This window comes from Haliotis rufescens, unplaced genomic scaffold, assembly GCF_023055435.1.
Source record: "Haliotis rufescens isolate VD_foot unplaced genomic scaffold, xgHalRufe1.0.p SCAF_11, whole genome shotgun sequence".
Lineage (NCBI taxonomy): Eukaryota > Metazoa > Mollusca > Gastropoda > Lepetellida > Haliotidae > Haliotis > Haliotis rufescens.
Genome location: NW_025963791.1, coordinates 10,323,742 through 10,344,045, shown reverse-complemented (window position 1 = coordinate 10,344,045; position 20,304 = coordinate 10,323,742). Strand labels below are relative to the sequence as shown.

The 20,304-nt window shown below is 40.8% G+C and overlaps 1 protein-coding gene across 2 annotated transcripts in view; it reads left to right on the top strand.

The window, feature by feature from the left end:
* The window catches only part of LOC124146351 (delphilin-like), a 65,497-nt gene extending 49,830 nt beyond the window's left edge, over nucleotides 1-15,667 (top strand). For both annotated transcript variants that reach the window (XM_048392206.1, XM_048392205.1), the window contains 10 exons: nucleotides 2,825-2,952; nucleotides 5,139-5,207; nucleotides 5,747-5,833; nucleotides 6,346-6,414; nucleotides 6,837-6,923; nucleotides 7,413-7,542; nucleotides 8,461-8,513; nucleotides 9,568-9,648; nucleotides 10,357-10,521; nucleotides 13,698-15,667. In XM_048392206.1, the coding sequence (XP_048248163.1) occupies nucleotides 2,825-2,952; nucleotides 5,139-5,207; nucleotides 5,747-5,833; nucleotides 6,346-6,414; nucleotides 6,837-6,923; nucleotides 7,413-7,542; nucleotides 8,461-8,513; nucleotides 9,568-9,648; nucleotides 10,357-10,521; nucleotides 13,698-13,730 (902 nt within the window). In that variant the 3' untranslated portion in view covers nucleotides 13,731-15,667. The remainder of the gene's footprint in view (nucleotides 1-2,824; nucleotides 2,953-5,138; nucleotides 5,208-5,746; nucleotides 5,834-6,345; nucleotides 6,415-6,836; nucleotides 6,924-7,412; nucleotides 7,543-8,460; nucleotides 8,514-9,567; nucleotides 9,649-10,356; nucleotides 10,522-13,697) is intronic.
* Nucleotides 15,668-20,304: the final 4,637 nt, after the last annotated feature.

Genomic DNA, 20,304 nt, shown 5'->3' with positions numbered 1-20,304 from the left:
AGACCTGGTTCTGTCCATGTCACTCTTCCTGTACTCTTCTCTCTGTTGGCAGCAGACCTGGTTCTGTCCATGTCTCTCTTCCTGTACTCTTCTCTCTGTTGGCACCTGGTTCTGTCCATGTCTCTCTTCCTGTACTCCTCTCTCTGTTGGCAGCAGACCTGGTTCTGTCCATGTCTCTCTTCCTGTACTCTTCTCTCTGTTGGCAGCAGACCTGGTTCTGTCCATGTCCCTCTTCCTGTACTCTTCTCTCTGTTGGCAGCAGACCTGGTTCTGTCCATGTCTCTCTACCTACTCCTCTCTCTGTTGGCAGCAGACCTGGTTCTGTCCATGTCACTCTTCCTGTACTCTTCTCTCTGTTGGCAGCAGACCTGGTTCTGTCCATGTCACTCTTCCTGTACTCTTCTCTCTGTTGGCAGCAGACCTGGTTCTGTCCATGTCACTCTTCCTGTACTCTTCTCTCTCTTGGCAGCAGACTTGGTTCTGTCCATGTCCCGCTTCCTGTACTCCTCTCTCTGTTGGCAGCAGGCTTGGTTCTGTCCATGTCTCTCTTTCTGTACTCTTCTCTCTGTTGGCAGCAGACCTGGTTCTGTCCATGTCTCTCTTTCTGTACTCTTCTCTCTGTTGGCAGCGGACCTGGTTCTGTCCATGTCTCTCTTTCTGTACTCTTCTCTCTGTTGACAGCAGACCTGGTTCTGTCCATGTCACTCTTCCTGTACTCTTCTCTCTCTTGGCAGCAGACTTGGTTCTGTCCATGTCCCGCTTCCTGTACTCTTCTCTCTGTTGGCAGCAGACCTGGTTCTGTCCATGTCCCGCTTCCTGTACTCTTCTCTCTCTGTTGGCAGCAGGCCTGGTTCTGTCCATGTCCCGCTTCCTGTACTCCTCTCTCTGCTGGCAGCAGACTTTGGTTCTGTCCATGTGACTCTTCCTGTACTCTTCTCTCTGTTGGCAGCAGACCTGGTTCTGTCCATGTGACTCTTCCTGTACTCTTCTCTCTGTTGGCAGCAGACTTGGTTCTGTCCATGTCCCGCTTCCTGTACTCCTCTCTCTGTTGGCAGCTGACCTGGTTCTGTCCATGTCCCGCTTCCTGTACTCTTCTCTCTGTTGGCAGCAGACCTGGTTCTGTCCATGTCTCCCTTCCTGTACTCTTCTCTCTGTTGGCACCTGGTTGTGTCCATGTCCCGCTTCCTGTACTCCTCTCTCTGTTGGCAGCTGGTTGTGTCCATGTCCCGCTTCCTGTACTCCTCTCTCTGTTGGCAGCAGACCTGGTTCTGTCCATGTCACTCTTCCTGTACTCTTCTCTCTGTTGGCACCTGGTTCTGTCCATGTCTCTCTTCCTGTACTCCTCTCTCTGTTGGCAGCAGACCTGGTTCTGTCCATGTCACTCTTCCTGTACTCTTCTCTCTGTTGGCAGCAGACCTGGTTCTGTCCATGTCTCTCTTCCTGTACTCTTCTCTCTGTTGGCACCTGGTTCTGTCCATGTCTCTCTTCCTGTACTCCTCTCTCTGTTGGCAGCAGACCTGGTTCTGTCCATGTCTCTCTTCCTGTACTCTTCTCTCTGTTGGCAGCAGACCTGGTTGTGTCCATGTCCCTCTTCCTGTACTCTTCTCTCTGTTGGCAGCAGACCTGGTTCTGTCCATGTCTCTCTACCTACTCCTCTCTCTGTTGGCAGCAGACCTGGTTGTGTCCATGTCCCTCTTCCTGTACTCTTCTCTCTGTTGGCAGCAGACCTGGTTCTGTCCATGTCTCTCTACCTACTCCTCTCTCTGTTGGCAGCAGACCTGGTTCTGTCCATGTCACTCTTCCTGTACTCTTCTCTCTGTTGGCAGCAGACTTGGTTCTGTCCATGTCCCGCTTCCTGTACTCTTCTCTCTGTTGGCAGCAGACCTGGTTCTGTCCATGTCCCGCTTCCTGTACTCTTCTCTCTCTGTTGGCAGCAGGCCTGGTTCTGTCCATGTCCCGCTTCCTGTACTCCTCTCTCTGCTGGCAGCAGACTTTGGTTCTGTCCATGTGACTCTTCCTGTACTCTTCTCTCTGTTGGCAGCAGACCTGGTTCTGTCCATGTCACTCTTCCTGTACTCTTCTCTCTCTTGGCAGCAGACCTGGTTCTGTCCATGTCCCGCTTCCTGTACTCCTCTCTCTGTTGGCAGCAGACCTGGTTCTGTCCATGTCCCGCTTCCTGTACTCTTCTCTCTGTTGGCAGCAGACCTGGTTCTGTCCATGTCCCTCTTCCTGTACTCTTCTCTCTGTTGGCAGCTGGTTCTGTCCATGTCCCGCTTCCTGTACTCTTCTCTCTGTTGGCAGCAGACCTGGTTCTGTCCATGTCCTGCTTCCTGTACTCCTCTCTCTGTTGGCAGCAGGCCTGGTTCTGTCCATGTCTCTCTTTCTGTACTCCTCTCTCTGTTGGCAGCAGGCCTGGTTCTGTCCATGTCTCTCTTCCTGTACTCTTCTCTCTGTTGGCAGCAGACCTGGTTCTGTCCATGTCCCTCTTCCTGTACTCTTCTCTCTGTTGGCAGCAGACCTGGTTCTGTCCATGTCACTCTTCCTGTACTCTTCTCTCTGTTGGCAGCAGACCTGGTTCTGTCCATGTCCCTCTTCCTGTACTCCTCTCTCTGTTGGCAGCAGACCTGGTTCTGTCCATGTCACTCTTCCTGTACTCTTCTCTCTGTTGGCAGCAGACCTGGTTCTGTCCATGTCACTCTTCCTGTACTCTTCTCTCTGTTGGCAGCAGACCTGGTTCTGTCCATGTCCCTCTTCCTGTACTCTTCTCTCTGTTGGCACCTGGTTCTGTCCATGTCACTCTTCCTGTACCCTTCTCTGTTGGCAGCTATTCTGATGGGCCACCTGAAGATGACCGGAGCCCAGATGAAGGAGGCTCTGTACAGGATGGATGAGCACATCTTGACTCCAGAACTCATTAAACAACTCCTGGCTTACTCTCCCAGTGGAACGGAGGTAACCCCAAGCATCTTGGCAAATACTTATAAAGGAATGGAATTATTGTGTTGATTTCTGGTGTGAAAGTCTAGTATAGGAAAGTTACATATAAAGCAAACCTAAAGGAGGACTATGTTCAGAACCAATTGGCATTCCAGCAATTTTGATTCCAGTAATTCAAACTAATGTGCCTGCAAAATTGTATGATGTGTCTCAGTCGAGCAGTGATTACTGGTACCTTAAATACACTAAACAATGTCTCGGTGCCACAAATAGTACAAACTGGAATGTTTAGACCTGAAGTGGAATATGACCTGCCCATGGAACATAGTCCCTCTTTAGATGACATTATGTTAACTGCACTTCCATGTAATCATGTTCACTTTGACGCTGAAACAATATACTGATACTGAAACATGTGGACTGACATTGAACATGTGGACTAATACTGAAACAGTAGACTGATATTGAACATGTGGACTGATACTGAAACAATAGACTGATATTGAACATGTGGACTGACATTGAACATGTGGAGTGATACTGAAACAATAGACTGATATTGAACATGTGGACTGACATTGAACATGTGGAGTGATACTGAAACAATAGACTGATATTGAACATGTGGACTAACACTGAACATGTGGACTGACACTGAAACATGTGGACTGACACTGAAACATTAGGACTGACACTGAAACGTGGACTGACACTGAAACATGTGGACTGACACTGAACATGTGGACTGACACTGAAACAATTCAAACTAATGTGCCTGCAAAATTGTATGATGTGTCTCAGTCGAGCAGTGATTACTGGTACCTTAAATACACTAAACAATGTCTCGGTGCCACAAATAGTACAAACTGGAATGTTTAGACCTGAAGTGGAATATGACCTGCCCATGGAACATAGTCCCTCTTTAGATGACATTATGTTAACTGCACTTCCATGTAATCATGTTCACTTTGACGCTGAAACAATATACTGATACTGAAACATGTGGACTGACATTGAACATGTGGACTAATACTGAAACAGTAGACTGATATTGAACATGTGGACTGATACTGAAACAATAGACTGATATTGAACATGTGGACTGACATTGAACATGTGGAGTGATACTGAAACAATAGACTGATATTGAACATGTGGACTGACATTGAACATGTGGAGTGATACTGAAACAATAGACTGATATTGAACATGTGGACTAACACTGAACATGTGGACTGACACTGAAACATGTGGACTGACACTGAAACATGTGGACTGACACTGAAACGTGGACTGACACTGAAACATGTGGACTGACACTGAACATGTGGACTGACACTGAAACATGGACTGACATTGAAACATGTACTGACATTGAAACATGTTGACTGATACTGAAACAATGGACTGATACTGAAACATGTGGACCGACACTGAAACATGTACTGACATTGAACATGTGGACTGACACTGAACATGTGGACTGATACTGAAACAATGGACTGACACTGAACATGTGGACTGACATTGAAACATGTGGACCGATACTGTGACGCTGAAACGATGGACTGATACTGAAACAATGGACTGATACTGAAACATGTGGACTGACACTGAAACATTGAAATTCAAAGGAGTGCTTTAACACTTGGTGACACTGAATGATTATTGACACATATACACCCACACTGCAAATAACAGATAGTGAGATGCATGGAATGTTAAGGTAAGTTATGCACTGAAACAGACTGGATATATGCAGTCAAGGATTGTTAAGATCTTGAAATCATCAACCATTCAACTTATATAGTTTATTTTGAAAGCGGTAATACTGTCGAAGACAGAGGAAGTATCTTGGGTTGCCCGAGAGGACAGGTTTACATTAGGCTAAAAACAGGAAAGGTTTCTCCGTCATCTGCACGCCACGTCATTTTTATTACCAATTTATTTTTTTTCAAATTTCCAATGTGATGTTAAGTACACTGTGTTATCTATCCTTGACAAGTGACATTGTATTATATAGCCAAATTCAATGTGAGTCCAATTGTGTTTACTGGTATTCTTGGTGGGGAAAGTTGAAAAGTGTTCCTGACTTTCATGTTACAAGTAGCCTTGTGGTGTAGGTAAACATTTTTTTCATTTTTTTTAAGATTCAAATGGATTATTCATATAATTATTTTATTTTACCCCACTTTTGTCAGATGGCCAGCTATGGTGATTTCAAGGGAGACATTGAAGATCTTAGCAAACCTGACCAGTTCACATATGAGGTAACTCCACCATGCTTGCCCACACACGCTTGATATGGCCTGACAAGATAAACGAAGCACCAATAAAATCTGTCAGTCACGGCATGCAGGATGGGTACACAAGTGTTCCCATGCTTCTCACAAAAGACACCTTATTTGGGGACTAATAAGTCACAGCATATGTTGGATATTGAGAACTTGATATTGGTGACAAGCTGAAGGACCAACTCCTTGCTGTGACTTGGCCATTTGAATGTGTCACTGTACCAGAGTACATTGTCAGCAATAAGCTTGTGGGTTTCATCAATGTCATGTCATGATAATAACTGAAACATTGTTCAAAGTAAGTGTTAACCCAACTCACTCACTCACTCCAGGGGAGTAACGGATGCTCATGCTATCAACCACTGCTGCCACTTCTTGAGTGAAACACACTTTGCAGGGTTATTTTGTATCTGTTATGCTGACACATCATTTAATTTGCCTGAGAACACAGAGACCGTTATTTCTTGTATTATGTCATTTGAGTTTGTGATGACCTTTCATGTTTTTTCTTTTAGATGAGCCGTATTCCAGGCTACCATCAACGACTCCAGGCCATGCTATTCAAGACAAACTTTGAGGAGAAAATAACCGAAATGAAGGAGGTACAAAGTTATCTCCCTTTGATACTTCCCTGGTTGATCAATAATTGGATTACATTCACAGCAACAAAGGACTGTTGAATTGACATTTATTTAAAAACATCTTTCCTACAATGACACCTTGTGCAATTGGAATTAAGTGATCCACAAATAAAACAGATAAACAAATATACATAATCACTACCTTAATCGGACACAACTAAAATACAAGAAGGTTATTTTTAGCTATCTGTCAACGTTTAGCGGTCTTGTTAAAACTTCACTAGCTATTGTAATGTTTAGTATATTAGCCAGTTACATCAAAACAATCCCAGCAAGAGTCCTCTTTGTAAAATCAATATTTTGCTGTTCCGGCTGATTAGAGACAATATTTATATCACCTTGAACACAAACTAACTGGACACATCCTCAACCTGGGATTCTAGTTTCTCAGTTTTGTTATCATAAAGTTGAGAACAGTTGTATGCCTGTGGACATTCTCATGATTTGAACTATTCACGTGAATATGTTTTCAGAATCTGCATTACATCAAGACAGCATCATTAGAAATGAAAGAAAGCAAGAAGTTGGCCAAGATTTTGGAGGTGAGATCCTGTGTAATAACAAAATTGTTGTGACAGAGTTATATGTAAATATATTTTTAGGTGATTTTTGTTTAAGTAAATACTTAATGGCTCAAAACATTATCTGGAACTCTGAATTCCAATCTCATTTAAATCAGATCTTAGATCTCACTACTGCTAAACAAAGATCTGAGAACATCCAATTACATCCAATTACATCCAGTTACGGGTCACGTCAGAACGACCTTTCGTGAACTTTGACCAACCAATGAAATGACTAACAAGAAGTTGATATTGGCCAATCAGAAAGCAGCCTTCTCAACAACACGGTATGTTGTTGACATCAGCGATGACCACATGGTACTTTGTTGACATCAGTGAGTGATGACCTCATGGTATGTTGTTGACATCAGCAATGACCTCATGGTACGTTTTTATTTCAGCTGATCCTGGCGATGGGGAACTACATGAACAAGGGCAACCAGAGGGTGGGAGAGGCTGCGGGCTTCCGAGTCACCTTCCTCACACAGGTAGTACAACACACATCCCTGTCAATGTGTGCACCTTGGGGCATCAGTGGGCCAGATGTATAACATGCCACATTTGGTCAGCAGAGTTAGAGTCCCTGATCCACCCTGATTATGATGCTCGTATTATCAGCATCATGTGCATGCTAGTGGGCTTTACCAAACTGGTACTGTATATTGCTGTGTATAAGGCGAGGTTTATGTACCTAGAATTAGGGGTCTTTCAAGGGTTGTCGTCAAAACTAAACAGTGAAGATGCAAGTATTTATAATGAAATTTGTAGATATCTAAAAGACATGTTCGGCTATGGAACCAGCTTCCGTTTCTACTCGTGTTGAAGTTACCGGTATCATCACCATCATGGATACGATGAATATGTTTCAATATTAAACCAAGTGTTCATGTGATCAGATCAACCGATGAGTGAAGCATAGTTGGTTTTGTATGCTGACATGGACACAGTTGTATATGGTAGTTGTGTTTACCTCCTAGCTTGACGTTACGAAGACCAGCGACAACAAGTTGACCTTCCTCCATGTCCTGGTGGACACCATCAAGACCAAGTTCCCCGAGCTCATCACACTCAGCGAGGAAATAAAGGCAGTTTCTAAAGCTAGTAAAGGTAGTGCTCCTTGTCATCTTTTCTTTCAGCTCTCACTCTCACATAATGCAGAGACCCGTGAAGATCTGGGGTAGAATACGTCTTCAGCAGCCCATGCTTGCTATAAAAGGCGACTATGCTTGTTGCAAGAGGCCACCAACAGGATCCGGTGGTCAGGCTCGCTGACTTGGTTGGTGCATGTCATCATATCCTAATTGCGTGAATCGATGCTTGTGATGTCAATCACTGGATTGTCTGGTCCAGACTCTTTTATTTATAGACAGATTTATTTTATATTCAAGATGGATTAAGAGAGACTCGGCTCATGTGTGTTTAAGGACTAGTCACTTGATTTGATAATCTGTTCTTGAACGTGCTGGAAACAAAGGATTTGTTCCCAGGTGTTGCAAAAGATTAATCGTTGACTTGCCATGCTAGGATGTTCTAAAATAGTATGTGATATTAATCAATTGGTTTGTTTCAAACAAATATAAAATGGGTGTAGGGCTGGCAAAAAAGATCGATAATCAGAATTATCAATGATGAGAAGAAATATCAATGATTATTGATATGAAATTGTCATCATTGATAATAATTTACATAAACTGTTATGATGAAATAAAGTTTTAATTTACTGAAGCAGACTTGTTATTGTCAATAATGTCAATTGCCAAAGTTAAAAATCTAGATTTCTTTCAGACCTTTTTGGCATGTTTGCTCAGAGTCAGTATACTGTATCTGAGTGGGGTATTCATGTTAAACTGTGTGGGCTCAGTGGTATCTCAGTGGGCTAGCATTATAAAACTGGCATAAGTCCAGATTAGTACAAGCAGCCATTCACACACCTGTTCATTGATAATTTCAAACTGTCATTCAACATTTCAAGAGTACTGCGCAAGACAATGAGTATGCTATATGTGTGATATATCCCTGTTGCAGTGTCCAACGTTCTGCTTCACCAGGAGTTACAGGATCTCAGAAAGGCAGTACAGGTACAGCACTGTTCTCTCTCTCTGTAGGGGCGGTCGGGTAGTCTAGTGGTTAAAGCGTTCGCTCGTCATGCCGAAGACCCTGGTTCGATTCCCTACATGGGCACTATGTGTGAAGCCCATTTCTGGTGTCCCCCGCCGTGATATTGCTGGAATATTGCTAAAAGCGGCATAAAACCATACTCTCTCTCTATATATATCTCTCTCTCTAACCACCCATTCTGACGGGATACTATACAAATATAGTTTATAGCCAGCTCCAGGTAACAATACATAAACAGTCACTAGAGACCATGCCTAAAGGGATTTTTCAATAATAAGATTTTAGTCAGTCATCATGAGATATTACCCATCTCAAAGGAACATGGATTTGCTTGTAACAAATTAAAGCTGAATATCACAACATGAAATAATACAGTGTCACTGCTCAGGGAAACAAATGCGTTTATAATGACAAATATATCTGTGATGTATATTCTTGATGTTTTTTTTGTGTGGGAACGTCTTAAGGCCAGACTTTTTTTAAACTTCATTTACAAATCCGTTGACTCCCCCAAAATCAATTGTTTTATTCCGTTGACCAGAAATAAGTAAAATGTTTAAAAAAAACTTCATTTACTATCACTGTTAATATAGATGAATTATTTAAAATACTATAATCAAAACTTGTCTCTAGTTATTTTTAAAAAAAAGTATATTTCCCTACCTACTGATTATACTTTTTAAGGAAATGGAAAAAAATATTTGAAATTGGAATAGATATTATTCTTAAATCCTGAACTACTGTGCTATTGGCCAAAAATCCATGAAAGTAAGAAGAAAAAGTCTGGCCAAAATACATGCATCAATTCTCCTCGATACAACACCTTAAAAGACTACCGGTACACACATACATGCATGGATCAGTGTCTGTCAATACATCAATCCAGCAGTGAATGAGTTTCAGCAGATGTATGTCATCATGTTCCCCCTTCTACAGACATAGTGATGGATAACACATGGGTATGTATAAGTTCATGATGTTTGACTGATGTATCCTTGGCACCACCTGTTACAGGAAATCTCCAGCACCCTGGAGAAGATGAAAGGCCACTCAGCACCGGCCGGATTCACGGACAGATTCAACGAAGTCATTGGTGTATCCTTCACTGTTGATATCATGCTCGGCATTGTCCTTCAATCACACCAACAATAAAAAGATAATGTGCATCAACCTGAAAATTGGTCCAAATACATATATTTTGGAACATATGATGTCAGCTTCTTTTTCTTTCAATGTGAATAATTGTACTGCCCTGTCGGTAAGAATTATCCGGGGTTTTATCTTGACCTTGTTCATTTGGACAGTTATGTCTGATCAGCTATATTTTTAAAATACCCATAGAAGAAGGTGACTCTTACTGGTATCGACCAGTGGAAAGCCCAGAGAATATGTACAAGAGCTTATAGTTTAGATGGATTTTCTACTTCAAACTTAGGAATAGATAGCATCATTTGTTTGTACCCTTAATGAAGACTTCAGATGGGGATAACATGTGTTGCTAAAGATTATATAGGCTGCTTCTAACAAACATTGGGCAATGATGCACTAGCGCTCATACAGATGTCACCGATGATGTCATAGCAAAGGGAGATAATTAAGTCAAATTTTGGTAATATTTATATGATGCTACAAAATCAATTAGTCTATTCATGTTTTAGTTTACATTTGGTTTAAATAGTCTGTTTTATTGTAATAACAGCCCTTTTAGTAAAGTTTTGTCATGTAGGGATATTTGTTTCTGCCACAGGCCTAAAGCACTTTTAAAGAATCATTTTATCACTATCTTTCCTGAGTTTCCCACAGAAATTCATCGGACGTGCCACCAGTGAGGTGCAGTCCATGTCCCGACTTCAGACAACCGCCATGGAGGCGTTCCATGAGATGGTGCAGTACTTCGGGGAGGACCCCAACAAGATGGACACAAGCGACATGTTCGGAATCTTCAACCAGTTCGTTGTTAAGTTTGAGGTGTGTTGTGGGAATTATGTTCCTCTGCATACTGACAGTCCTCGTGTTAATTTCAGCGTAGATTAGGTTGTCATGTTATGGAGGGTGATGTATTTCGTGGAGGAAGTGTAGGTCGGTCGCCAGGAAATTACGTTTGATACTCCTTTTTACCATTTGATATTCTCGGGGGTTGGGGTGGATTTGTTTACAAAAAAAATAATCTGTCCTCCAAGTTGCCTGAAATAAGTTGGCCTCAGGTTTTACAGGAAAAAAACTGTTCAGAGAACATGCTTGTGTTCAGAAATATAGTGTGTTGTTGGGCTCCCCCCATCGAAGGGTTGGAACAAGGGCTCATTGAATCAATCGCTCATCTTACTCATACGTCAGCTTGTGTGGGTAAACCAATGGTCAGTGGGTTGGGATCAGTTCATGTCGTCAGGGTATGATCACACGCTAAACCAGCCAGGTAACAGCTGAGAACTGGACTTACAAAGTGGCTACTGTCCTCCCTCAGTATCCATTGTGTCCACCCCTTATCCATTTATTCCATCTAACAAACTGGCATAATGGGGATCTCTCTACCAGAAACCCATCAAAGGGTTGTTAATGCCACTAAAGAGTCATTAGAGAGTAGTTCATGCAACACCAGTTGTCAGTCTTCTCCCAAGGATGAAGCCAGCCAGTGCTACTTTACACTCCTTTGGGATGACGGGATATTTTCACTATGTCAGACATAACCATATGCTATAAGCTTTATAGCCCATCATTCGAGTGAGTGAGTGAGTTGGGTTTAACGCCACTTTTAACATTATTCCAGTTATATCACAGCGTGTCAGCTTAATCTGGGAGGAAAGCCCGAAGTGATGTAGGTCTCAGACGTTTACCACTTCAGTGAAACCCATGAGCACGGGTATGGTGCTGACAAACCTAGAAACATAATCAGGCAAACTGGAATTCGAACCCAGAATCATAGGTTTCTGGCGTGCCCAAGCGATGCAACTCTGCACAGCGAATCGTGGCGCCTTAGACGACTGGGCCACCTGTGCCCACTATAAGTAGAACAGTGTTCAGATAGTGTTTATATTGTAAATATTTTTGGGTTGTGAATTATGCCTGAGATGGTCACTATGGTCACTATGGTCCATTAGATGAGTTTAAAAATTGTTATTTACAAAATACTCAAATTCGGGGTAGATTTGTTGACCATCAGGCACTGTCTCCGTCATCTATTTGGTGTAAAATATGTCAGCATTAACAGCAAGTCTGGCTAGATGCAACAAGAATTTTCTAACACCAAAGTTGAGCTATTTTGATGATCTCATTTATTCAAGGTATTAACTTTGCAAGGCAAGAAAGTGATCGAAGTCTTTATATTGTTTTTAGATAATATGTGCATTTCTCAAGCAAGAAGCATTCTTTGTTTCAAGAGTAGTTCATGACTACAATAATAATGTATCATTCCTTATCAGTATGAATATGACTATAGTCACATCTGCTGATAGATAAATCTAGTGCTATCCTACTCCAGGTATATGCATGATTTAGAGACGTATTCGCCATGACTCATGTTCACATATTCAAGCCATTACTGAATCCTGCAGTCTTATTAATTCCATGTCATGCTGCTTTTATTGATTTATACATATACTACTCAAAAGAAGTGAAGGGTACTCTGTTCTTTCACACAACTGTAGGAAGGGATTTATTAGATTTGGGGGGTCATGAAAAAATGACACAGCTAAAGAGGGCTGATGCCAAAATTTATCACAACTGGATGGAGCGGGGTCATGAAAAAAGGACAGTGACAGAGGGTGTATGTCAAAATGTATGACAACAAACAGGCAGGCAAAAATTACACTGTTCTTTTAAAAATTGTTACATGTATTGGGCTGGGCTAAATATGATAGTCCAAAGACCAATCCAACGCCGTGCCCCAATAATGAATTACTAGTCTGAAATATGAAAGAATTGGGTGTTTTTAACTATTTTTTGTGTAGTATATATAGATTACTTATGCAATCCAACTTCACTGGGCTAATCCATCAGAAAGTGTATCCAAGCCTGGAATGACATCTCTGTTTTACAAATTGATTTAATCTAGAAGTAGATTGTTTTACAGTCACGTGTACATCTGTTGCAGCATATCATTATTATAGAAGTCAGATATATGGGTACAACAGGTAACTCGATGCCAACTGCAATTACAGTGTAATTAACCGAGCCATATACCTGGACTCACACAGACTTGATTAGATATAGATGTACTTTACAAACTGGTTATATATTCATTGGGTGTTCTCGTTATGTGTATGGAGATTGCTCTTTAATTGTTTTTGTTTTTAAATATATTTTTATACACTGTCACAGAATTTATGTTTATTTGAATTTTCAATCATTGTCTGCATCACTGGTTGATTTTACCATTTATATTTTCATTTTTGTCACCAATGCAGTTGTATACAGGGAACTTCATACATCCCAGTTAAACCAATTATAGAGTAGTAATGAACATTTTCTCCCATCTCTATTTTCAACAAAATATTACCAAGTATCTTTAGCCAAAGAGATCCATATAAAGAAGACCCTGAAGGTCTCAACTTGCCAAAATCCACAGAGGTCCCCCAAAAACCAAGATCTACTAATCAGGTCTTCACTAGCCAAAATCCACAGAGGTCCCCAAAACCAAGATCTACTAATCAGGTCTTCACTAGCCAAAAACCACAGAGGTCCCCAAAAACCAAGATCTACTAATCAGGTCTCCACTAGCCAAAATCCACAGAGGTCCCCAAAAACCAAGATCTACTAATCAGGTCTCCACTAGCCAAAATCCACAGAGGTTCCCAAAAACCAAGATCTACTAATCAGGTCTTCACTAGCCAAAAACCACAGAGGTCCCCCAAAACCAAGATCTATTAATCAGGTCTCCACTAGCCAAAATCCACTAATAAGGTCATCAAAAGCAAGATCTAGTGATAAGGCCCTCACTAGCCAAGATCAACTATTTAGGATCCACCACTGAGGTCCTCAATAGCCAAGATCTACTGTGGAGACCCCTACTATCCAGTTCCCTCTGTACCACTTGTACCCTTGTACCACTCGCATGTTTACCCATTGAAATCTAGTTTATTTGCACTTGTTCACCTGTCAAAAATATGAATGCTTCACTTGCTATAATTTGTTTGTTTTGATTTTTTCAGAAAGCACATCGAGAAAATTTGAATCGTCACTGACACTTGCAGCCCCTCACTAATGCCACAACCCTGCACGTTTGATATGGCCACACATTTGAGTTGATCTGTTGAGTTCAGGCAGCATAGGAACTGTACTAAGTGTACAGGAATACGCTGGCACTACTTCCACAACACAGGAACGATGACACCATTGGTCATATCCAACACAGCTGGTCCACAGCTAATTTCGGACTAGTGGTTATGTAAAATAAGTGGATTTTGGGAGTAAACAAACTGGTCCTAGATTTTCACTTGTGTCGGACAAACAGACCAGTGGGCGTGTCTATCCTTGGAACTCTGTACTCAGTGATGAGTGCCCTGGCACTTCACTTCCACCAACAGAGGAACTCTGTAGTCTGTGTAGCGTTATCAGGCGGAGCGCCTCTGTACTCCATTTGCTGAGGTGCTCTGGCACTACTCTTGCAGCATTGTCAGCCTTGCCACGTGCTCTACTTATGATCACCACACTATGCAGGCACTCATTACTTCATATGACACAGTTACTGTGTTTATACGTTTCATTTACTGATTTATGTACAAACATCTGCTTGAGTATATGCTATTATTGCATGACATGACATTATACATTGTACAACGTCTTTGAATGACATTGAGAAGTTGTGATGTACAAGGAAAAGTTTTATGCATGAACAACTTCTTTATTACAAATGAGCTAATTTTCAGGGTATATTCTATTCAGGGTGATGACTTGCTTGATAAATGTTTTAGAATCTACTCTGAAAACATCTTAGTTGTAACAGAAACTTGTTTATCCATACTTACCCTTGTCCAACATATGGTATATATTGAACATGCATAACTGCTTCGAGGAATAACATACAGTGTTAACATTATTATAGGTCCTGTTTTTAAAATTAGGACACCCTAAAACATGTATATTCAACATTAGGGTTACGGCCCCTTGACATTCATTCTTAGATAATAATCATACTGTGATGTTAGTTATATATAGCTATTGAAGTGTAACCACAATAGCTTGTGTCACAATAACTCCATATGTACATACCATGTATCTGAACAGGCTGTAGAGTTGGGTTACTACCAGTGTATTCCAGTTAGCTTGTAGTAAGAGCATTGATCACATTCCACATTCCAGCATTTGATTGCAGCCATATTTGAACAAATTTATATTCCATGACACCTTGATGACTGGTGTCTCTTTTAAACAGAATTAGCCTCCATCCTATGATGGTCGTGCTGCTGATGGTGCTGTACAAGCTCACACACTTATGCAAGGCACATTGTCCTCATCAGCAAGTATATTGGTATTGTCACTTCATAGCTAATGCTTCTATTAGCTGTTACATATTCAATGGATGACCAATACAAGGCACCAAGACACTGCGCCACCTTGGGAGTCTTAATCTAGCCCATTTACTTTAAATGCAGGAAATCTAGTCAGCTTAGTCATGTAGAGATATACAGATTTTGTTCTTGCAAAGGCTTTGTAGTCCTGTAACTGTGCAGCTTGTCCAATAGTACACATGGATGTCCCACATGTAGATATAACTGTCTCTATGCGTGTGTATTTTTTGTGTGGAAGTCACAGGATGAAATGGTGTCCCCCGCCGTGATATTGCTGGAATATTGCTAAAAGCGGCGTAAAACCATACTCACTCACTCACTCACTCACTCACAGGATGTAAATGTTGTCGATGGGGAATATCCAGAGACAGGTGGATAATAGGGCTTTAGGAGTTATTATGCTAACTTAATGGATCTGTATTGGTGCCATAATCGCAGTATAATTGATTCCTGAAATACTGGTGTGAAACGTGATTCTCTTGTTGACACAAGACTGATCTCACTCAGATCATTCAGCTTGGACTATGGTTATGCGAAGGGGACTATGTTTTTTCATGACTTTAATGAACATGTTTGAACATGGCTTGACAAAATGTCCGTACAGGGGTTTGTTACTAGAATAAAAGAATACATGATGTACCGTATTCGATGTAATAAGCGCCCACGGCGATATTTGCTAATAAATTGGCTAGTGAACAATCCCAATTCGATTGATCAATGTACAAAAGACTTATTTATTCGCGTATAATACGCACTCGTGTGTTATATGCACCCTTAATTATGGGCAATGAAATTCTGGAAAAAATATATCTGTTGAATATAAACATTTTAGGCTGTCAGCATAAACCACGAAATTTATCTTTCAACTCTCTTTTTTCACCAAAATAATATTCCAATAAGAGCCCCCTATTTCTTATTTTGAGAGTGCCCTGGGCGCTTATTACGTCGAATACGGTATTTCCCCAAGAAAAATAATTCCAGATAAATTAAAAGGGGAAATTATTAGTTACATTGTATTTGAAACTAATATCAACGTTTTCAGGATAGGCGTGCATTAGGGCTGGGACGGGTAACTCGGGTACCCGGGTCGGGTGGGTACTGACAAGGACCCGGGTACCCACAAGACTACCCGACAAATTATCCAGAACTACAAGTCACTAATGTTCGCATTTCTTTCTGACTATGCACCCATTACTTCTGATTTTTCATATGTTTGAATAAAGATATAACTTAATTCAACTTCAGTGTTTGAATGACCAGATTGTTTAATACATGCATCTAAATACGGTTTGCCAGAGCTATGCTATGCTGTTCCCAATCGGACATTTTGAGACATCTCCTGAGACCTACAGTGGGTACCCGGGTAGGGTCGGGTATTAGGGGGAATGGTATCCGGGTAGTAAATTTGGACTCGTCCCAGCCCTAGTGTGCATATATTACACCTTAAACATTTTACATCTTAACATATGATAATGAGATAATGATGTCTTGCATCACTTCCACATGTGTAATAAGAGTATACAAATTCATTACTATTACTCACTGATACTTGGTGTACATCTTGTACAGATAAATACCAAGGACGGACATGACTAGCAGTGTCGTGGAACAAGAAACAATATAATCACTCGTAAATTCTAGTCACCTAGCAAATAGCTTGGTATTATTTTCTAGCAATGAATATCAGATAAAGCAGCCATATGGTAGAAAGCTAGAGTGTGGTCCATAATGTAACAGTACCTAAAACACAAGTCGAAAGGGTCGTGAAAAATAATAAACAGCTGGTTTAATATTGATAATAATATTTTTGTGATTTATATGGTAACAATATCACATGCATTCTTGGGAAGGGAGAAAGACAATATAGAAAACAGCTCCAATTATGCTGCTGATTACGACATGGGTGAGAGTTGTAGCATTAACCAATGTTTGGGAGGATGTGCTTGGTCACAGAATAGGTTCATACTTGCCCTTGTAGAGAACTGAACCAGGGTAAACAAGTGACCACACTCCCCAGAGGGCCACCTTCAGCCCTAGATCACAAGGACATATCATGTTTCTGCACATTTTAGAGACTTGCAGTCTACATGTCAGGATAATTACTACAAGTATTGTGTGTTATGTTGTTGTTACTGTTGTTTATTGTTAATTTATTGTTGTTTGTTAATATTTATATTTATAGATTTTCTTTGAAGAACAAAGTTACAACATTTTGTATGAATTGAGATATTACGGGAGCAGAGAGGTTGATATCCATCCAATTTATTTACTTTTTCTGACAGAATTAGGCAACTTTTTCCCATGACAGTCTGCCAAAACTTCAAATCAGCTTATGATAGCTATTACTTAGTTCAAATTACAACCTGACAGAAATATATCTGGACATGGATTCATGTTTGTGGTTAAGAACATTATTAATCCCCACATTATAATTTTATACGACATATGATATTTATGATATGGTAATTGTGTATAATATACCAATTTGTATTAAGAAAATTGCAAGTTAGTGATTTTATTGTACACAGCTTACATGATGGGGATTATATAACTGGAAAATAAGAGCACTGTAATATTTATAATCTCTTTTAAGTGCTTGTACATAGTGGATGCCTGAGATAACACTTCATCTTTGAGTTATTATCCCTGAAAAGCCTGACACATGAAAAGCCTTTCAATGATGACCCTTCTTTTGTTTTTCTTCACCTTCTTATATGTCTGATTCACCTGTATTGAATTGTACAAACTTCTGTAGATTCCAAACATCCAAATCTGACATGGTGGGTGTTTTTCCGGATCCACTTACTGGAGGTTCAAATATAAGATGTTTTGTAATTTGTATATTGATTTGTAATTAGTTTTAACTCTTCTTTTTTTCATTATTTATTTACTAGAATGTTTCTCTAGTTGATCAATAAACATATTTGAATTTGAGAAGCGCTCTTGTAATTTGACTCTACACAAGTTCTTTTTCCTCAAATGCTTCTGGCGAGTCAGTAAAAGCATTTATCATTATTAGTTTGGGTCTTTTTCCAGGTATAAGTAAGCAGTCTTGTAAATATTCAAGCCTGGACCTGACAATCCAGTCATTGACACCATGAACATCTATCTTTTTGGTTTGGTTTGGTTTGTTGTTTAACCCTGCACTCAGCAATATTACCAGTAATGCTATATGACTGCGGTCTGTAAATAATCGAGTCTGGACCAGACAATCCAGTGATTGACATCATGAGCATCGATCCAGGCATTTGGGATACGATAGCCAGCCTGACCACCAGATCCCGTTCGTCGCCTCTGACTACAAGCATGGGAGGACCAATTCTCACACGGATCTTCAAGGTGCCGAAAAGAGGTCTCCCTAACCTCTGAACACATAATGCTACATTCCTTACATTTGTCACAAGCATAATGCACAGGATTGCACGAGCCCATTCACTTGTTTGTTTGCCTTTGTTTGTCCTTTATTCCAGCTACATGACAGCAGTCTGTAAATAGTCGAGTCTGGACCACATAATCCAGTGATTGACACCACATCAGCGATCCATGCACTTGGGATACGATGACATGCATCAACTAAGTCTGTGAGCATGACCACCCTATCCCGTAAGTCGGCTCAAGATTAAGCCAACTTAGAGTCAGCTAATGAAATAACTCTTTAAAAAAAAGAATATAACGCACAAAGCCAGATTTCTGTGTGGTAGGAAAATACATTTATACAAGGAACCATGCTAGGTATTGAGCCAAAATGTTGCGGAGAGAACAACTTGGTGATTGTAGTCATCTCAGTTATCGGTACATAGGAAAAGTCCAAGAAGAAGGTCAGCTACCATCAAAACGCGTATGTACCCTGTTTGAATCGATAGCGGCCTGACCCATGGAAGAGACGAGTATGCAAATCACATCAAATGACATCCTGGGGAATGGAAGCCCACTGGGCCTGCAAAGTAAAAGCCAACTGCTACAACGTCTGGGGTTGTGGTCGGCGTAACCGTCTATCCAATTCACCCCTCGGGTGCTCTATCGGGTTCAAATCCGGGGATCTGGAGGGCCTGGGGAGAACATTAACGTTGTTGTGTAGACAGGCTTTTGTGATCCGTGCTGGATAGAATAGGTCTTCAGCAACCCATGCTTGCCGTAAAAGGTGACTATGCTTGTCGTAAAAGGCGACTAACGGGATCGGGTGGTCAGGCTCGCTGACTTGGTTGATGCATGTCATCGATCCCAATTGTGTGGATCGATGCTCATGATATTAATCACTGGATTGTCTGGTCCAGACACGATTATTTACAGACCGCCGTCATATAGCTGGAATATTGCTGAGTGCGGCGTTAAACAAACAAACCAACCAACCATAGTGCTGCTGCATGTGCACTGCGTGCAGCTCCATGGCCCTTTTGTTCATGCACTGGGTGCGTTTTTTTCGAATCATTTTGATCCGGGAAATTTTTCACTGACACTATAACACATTAAACCTCTTCATTTTGCACCTTTTGGTCCGCTTATATTGCTTTTATGGCCAAAAACATCCGTAAAGCGTTTCTCTCTTTTTTAAGAGAATATTAAAGTGTCACATATTACATCTATTACATGCAAATTAAGTTGCCAACAATACATACATTAACATTAAGAGATGTCTAGCCTATAAGATTACGGTTCACTTTAAAACAATAAATGTCAACATTAAAAGATACTATAAAACCATGCATGTAGAAGTTTTAATATATCAGGAAAGTTGTTCAATCAGACTGAAGTCACTGAAGCGTACGTAAACTGTCTTGCCTAGCGTGGCTGTAAGAAAACACATTCTCCTTGTTATTGTGGCGAAATGTCTAAGTTACATAAGTGGCGAAGTTCATGGCGTCTTATGAAAGATACTTGATATTTTCTCATAAGCAGACTCGAAAGACACAACTCATTTCACATTAACCAAAAGATAACAACAAACTTCGAACAAATTAACAAAGCAAGTACTTCCTGTCCCTAAGTAAAAATTAACATCGCCAGACTCTTGTCGTTTTAGCCGGCCAGAGAAAAATCAAACGAAAGTGTCAAATACTTTGTAAATCATCCTTGAGACCGTTATCACTTTTCACACAAGGGATCTAGTAGATCAAATACTTGACTGACATTTCCTAGCTTTTGGTCATATAACCTAAACAATGCAAACTGTATTATTCATTGACACATTTACAGTTCCCATTGCCTCACACATTCATCGACATTCGGTGACGAGACGGATGGGAAGTCA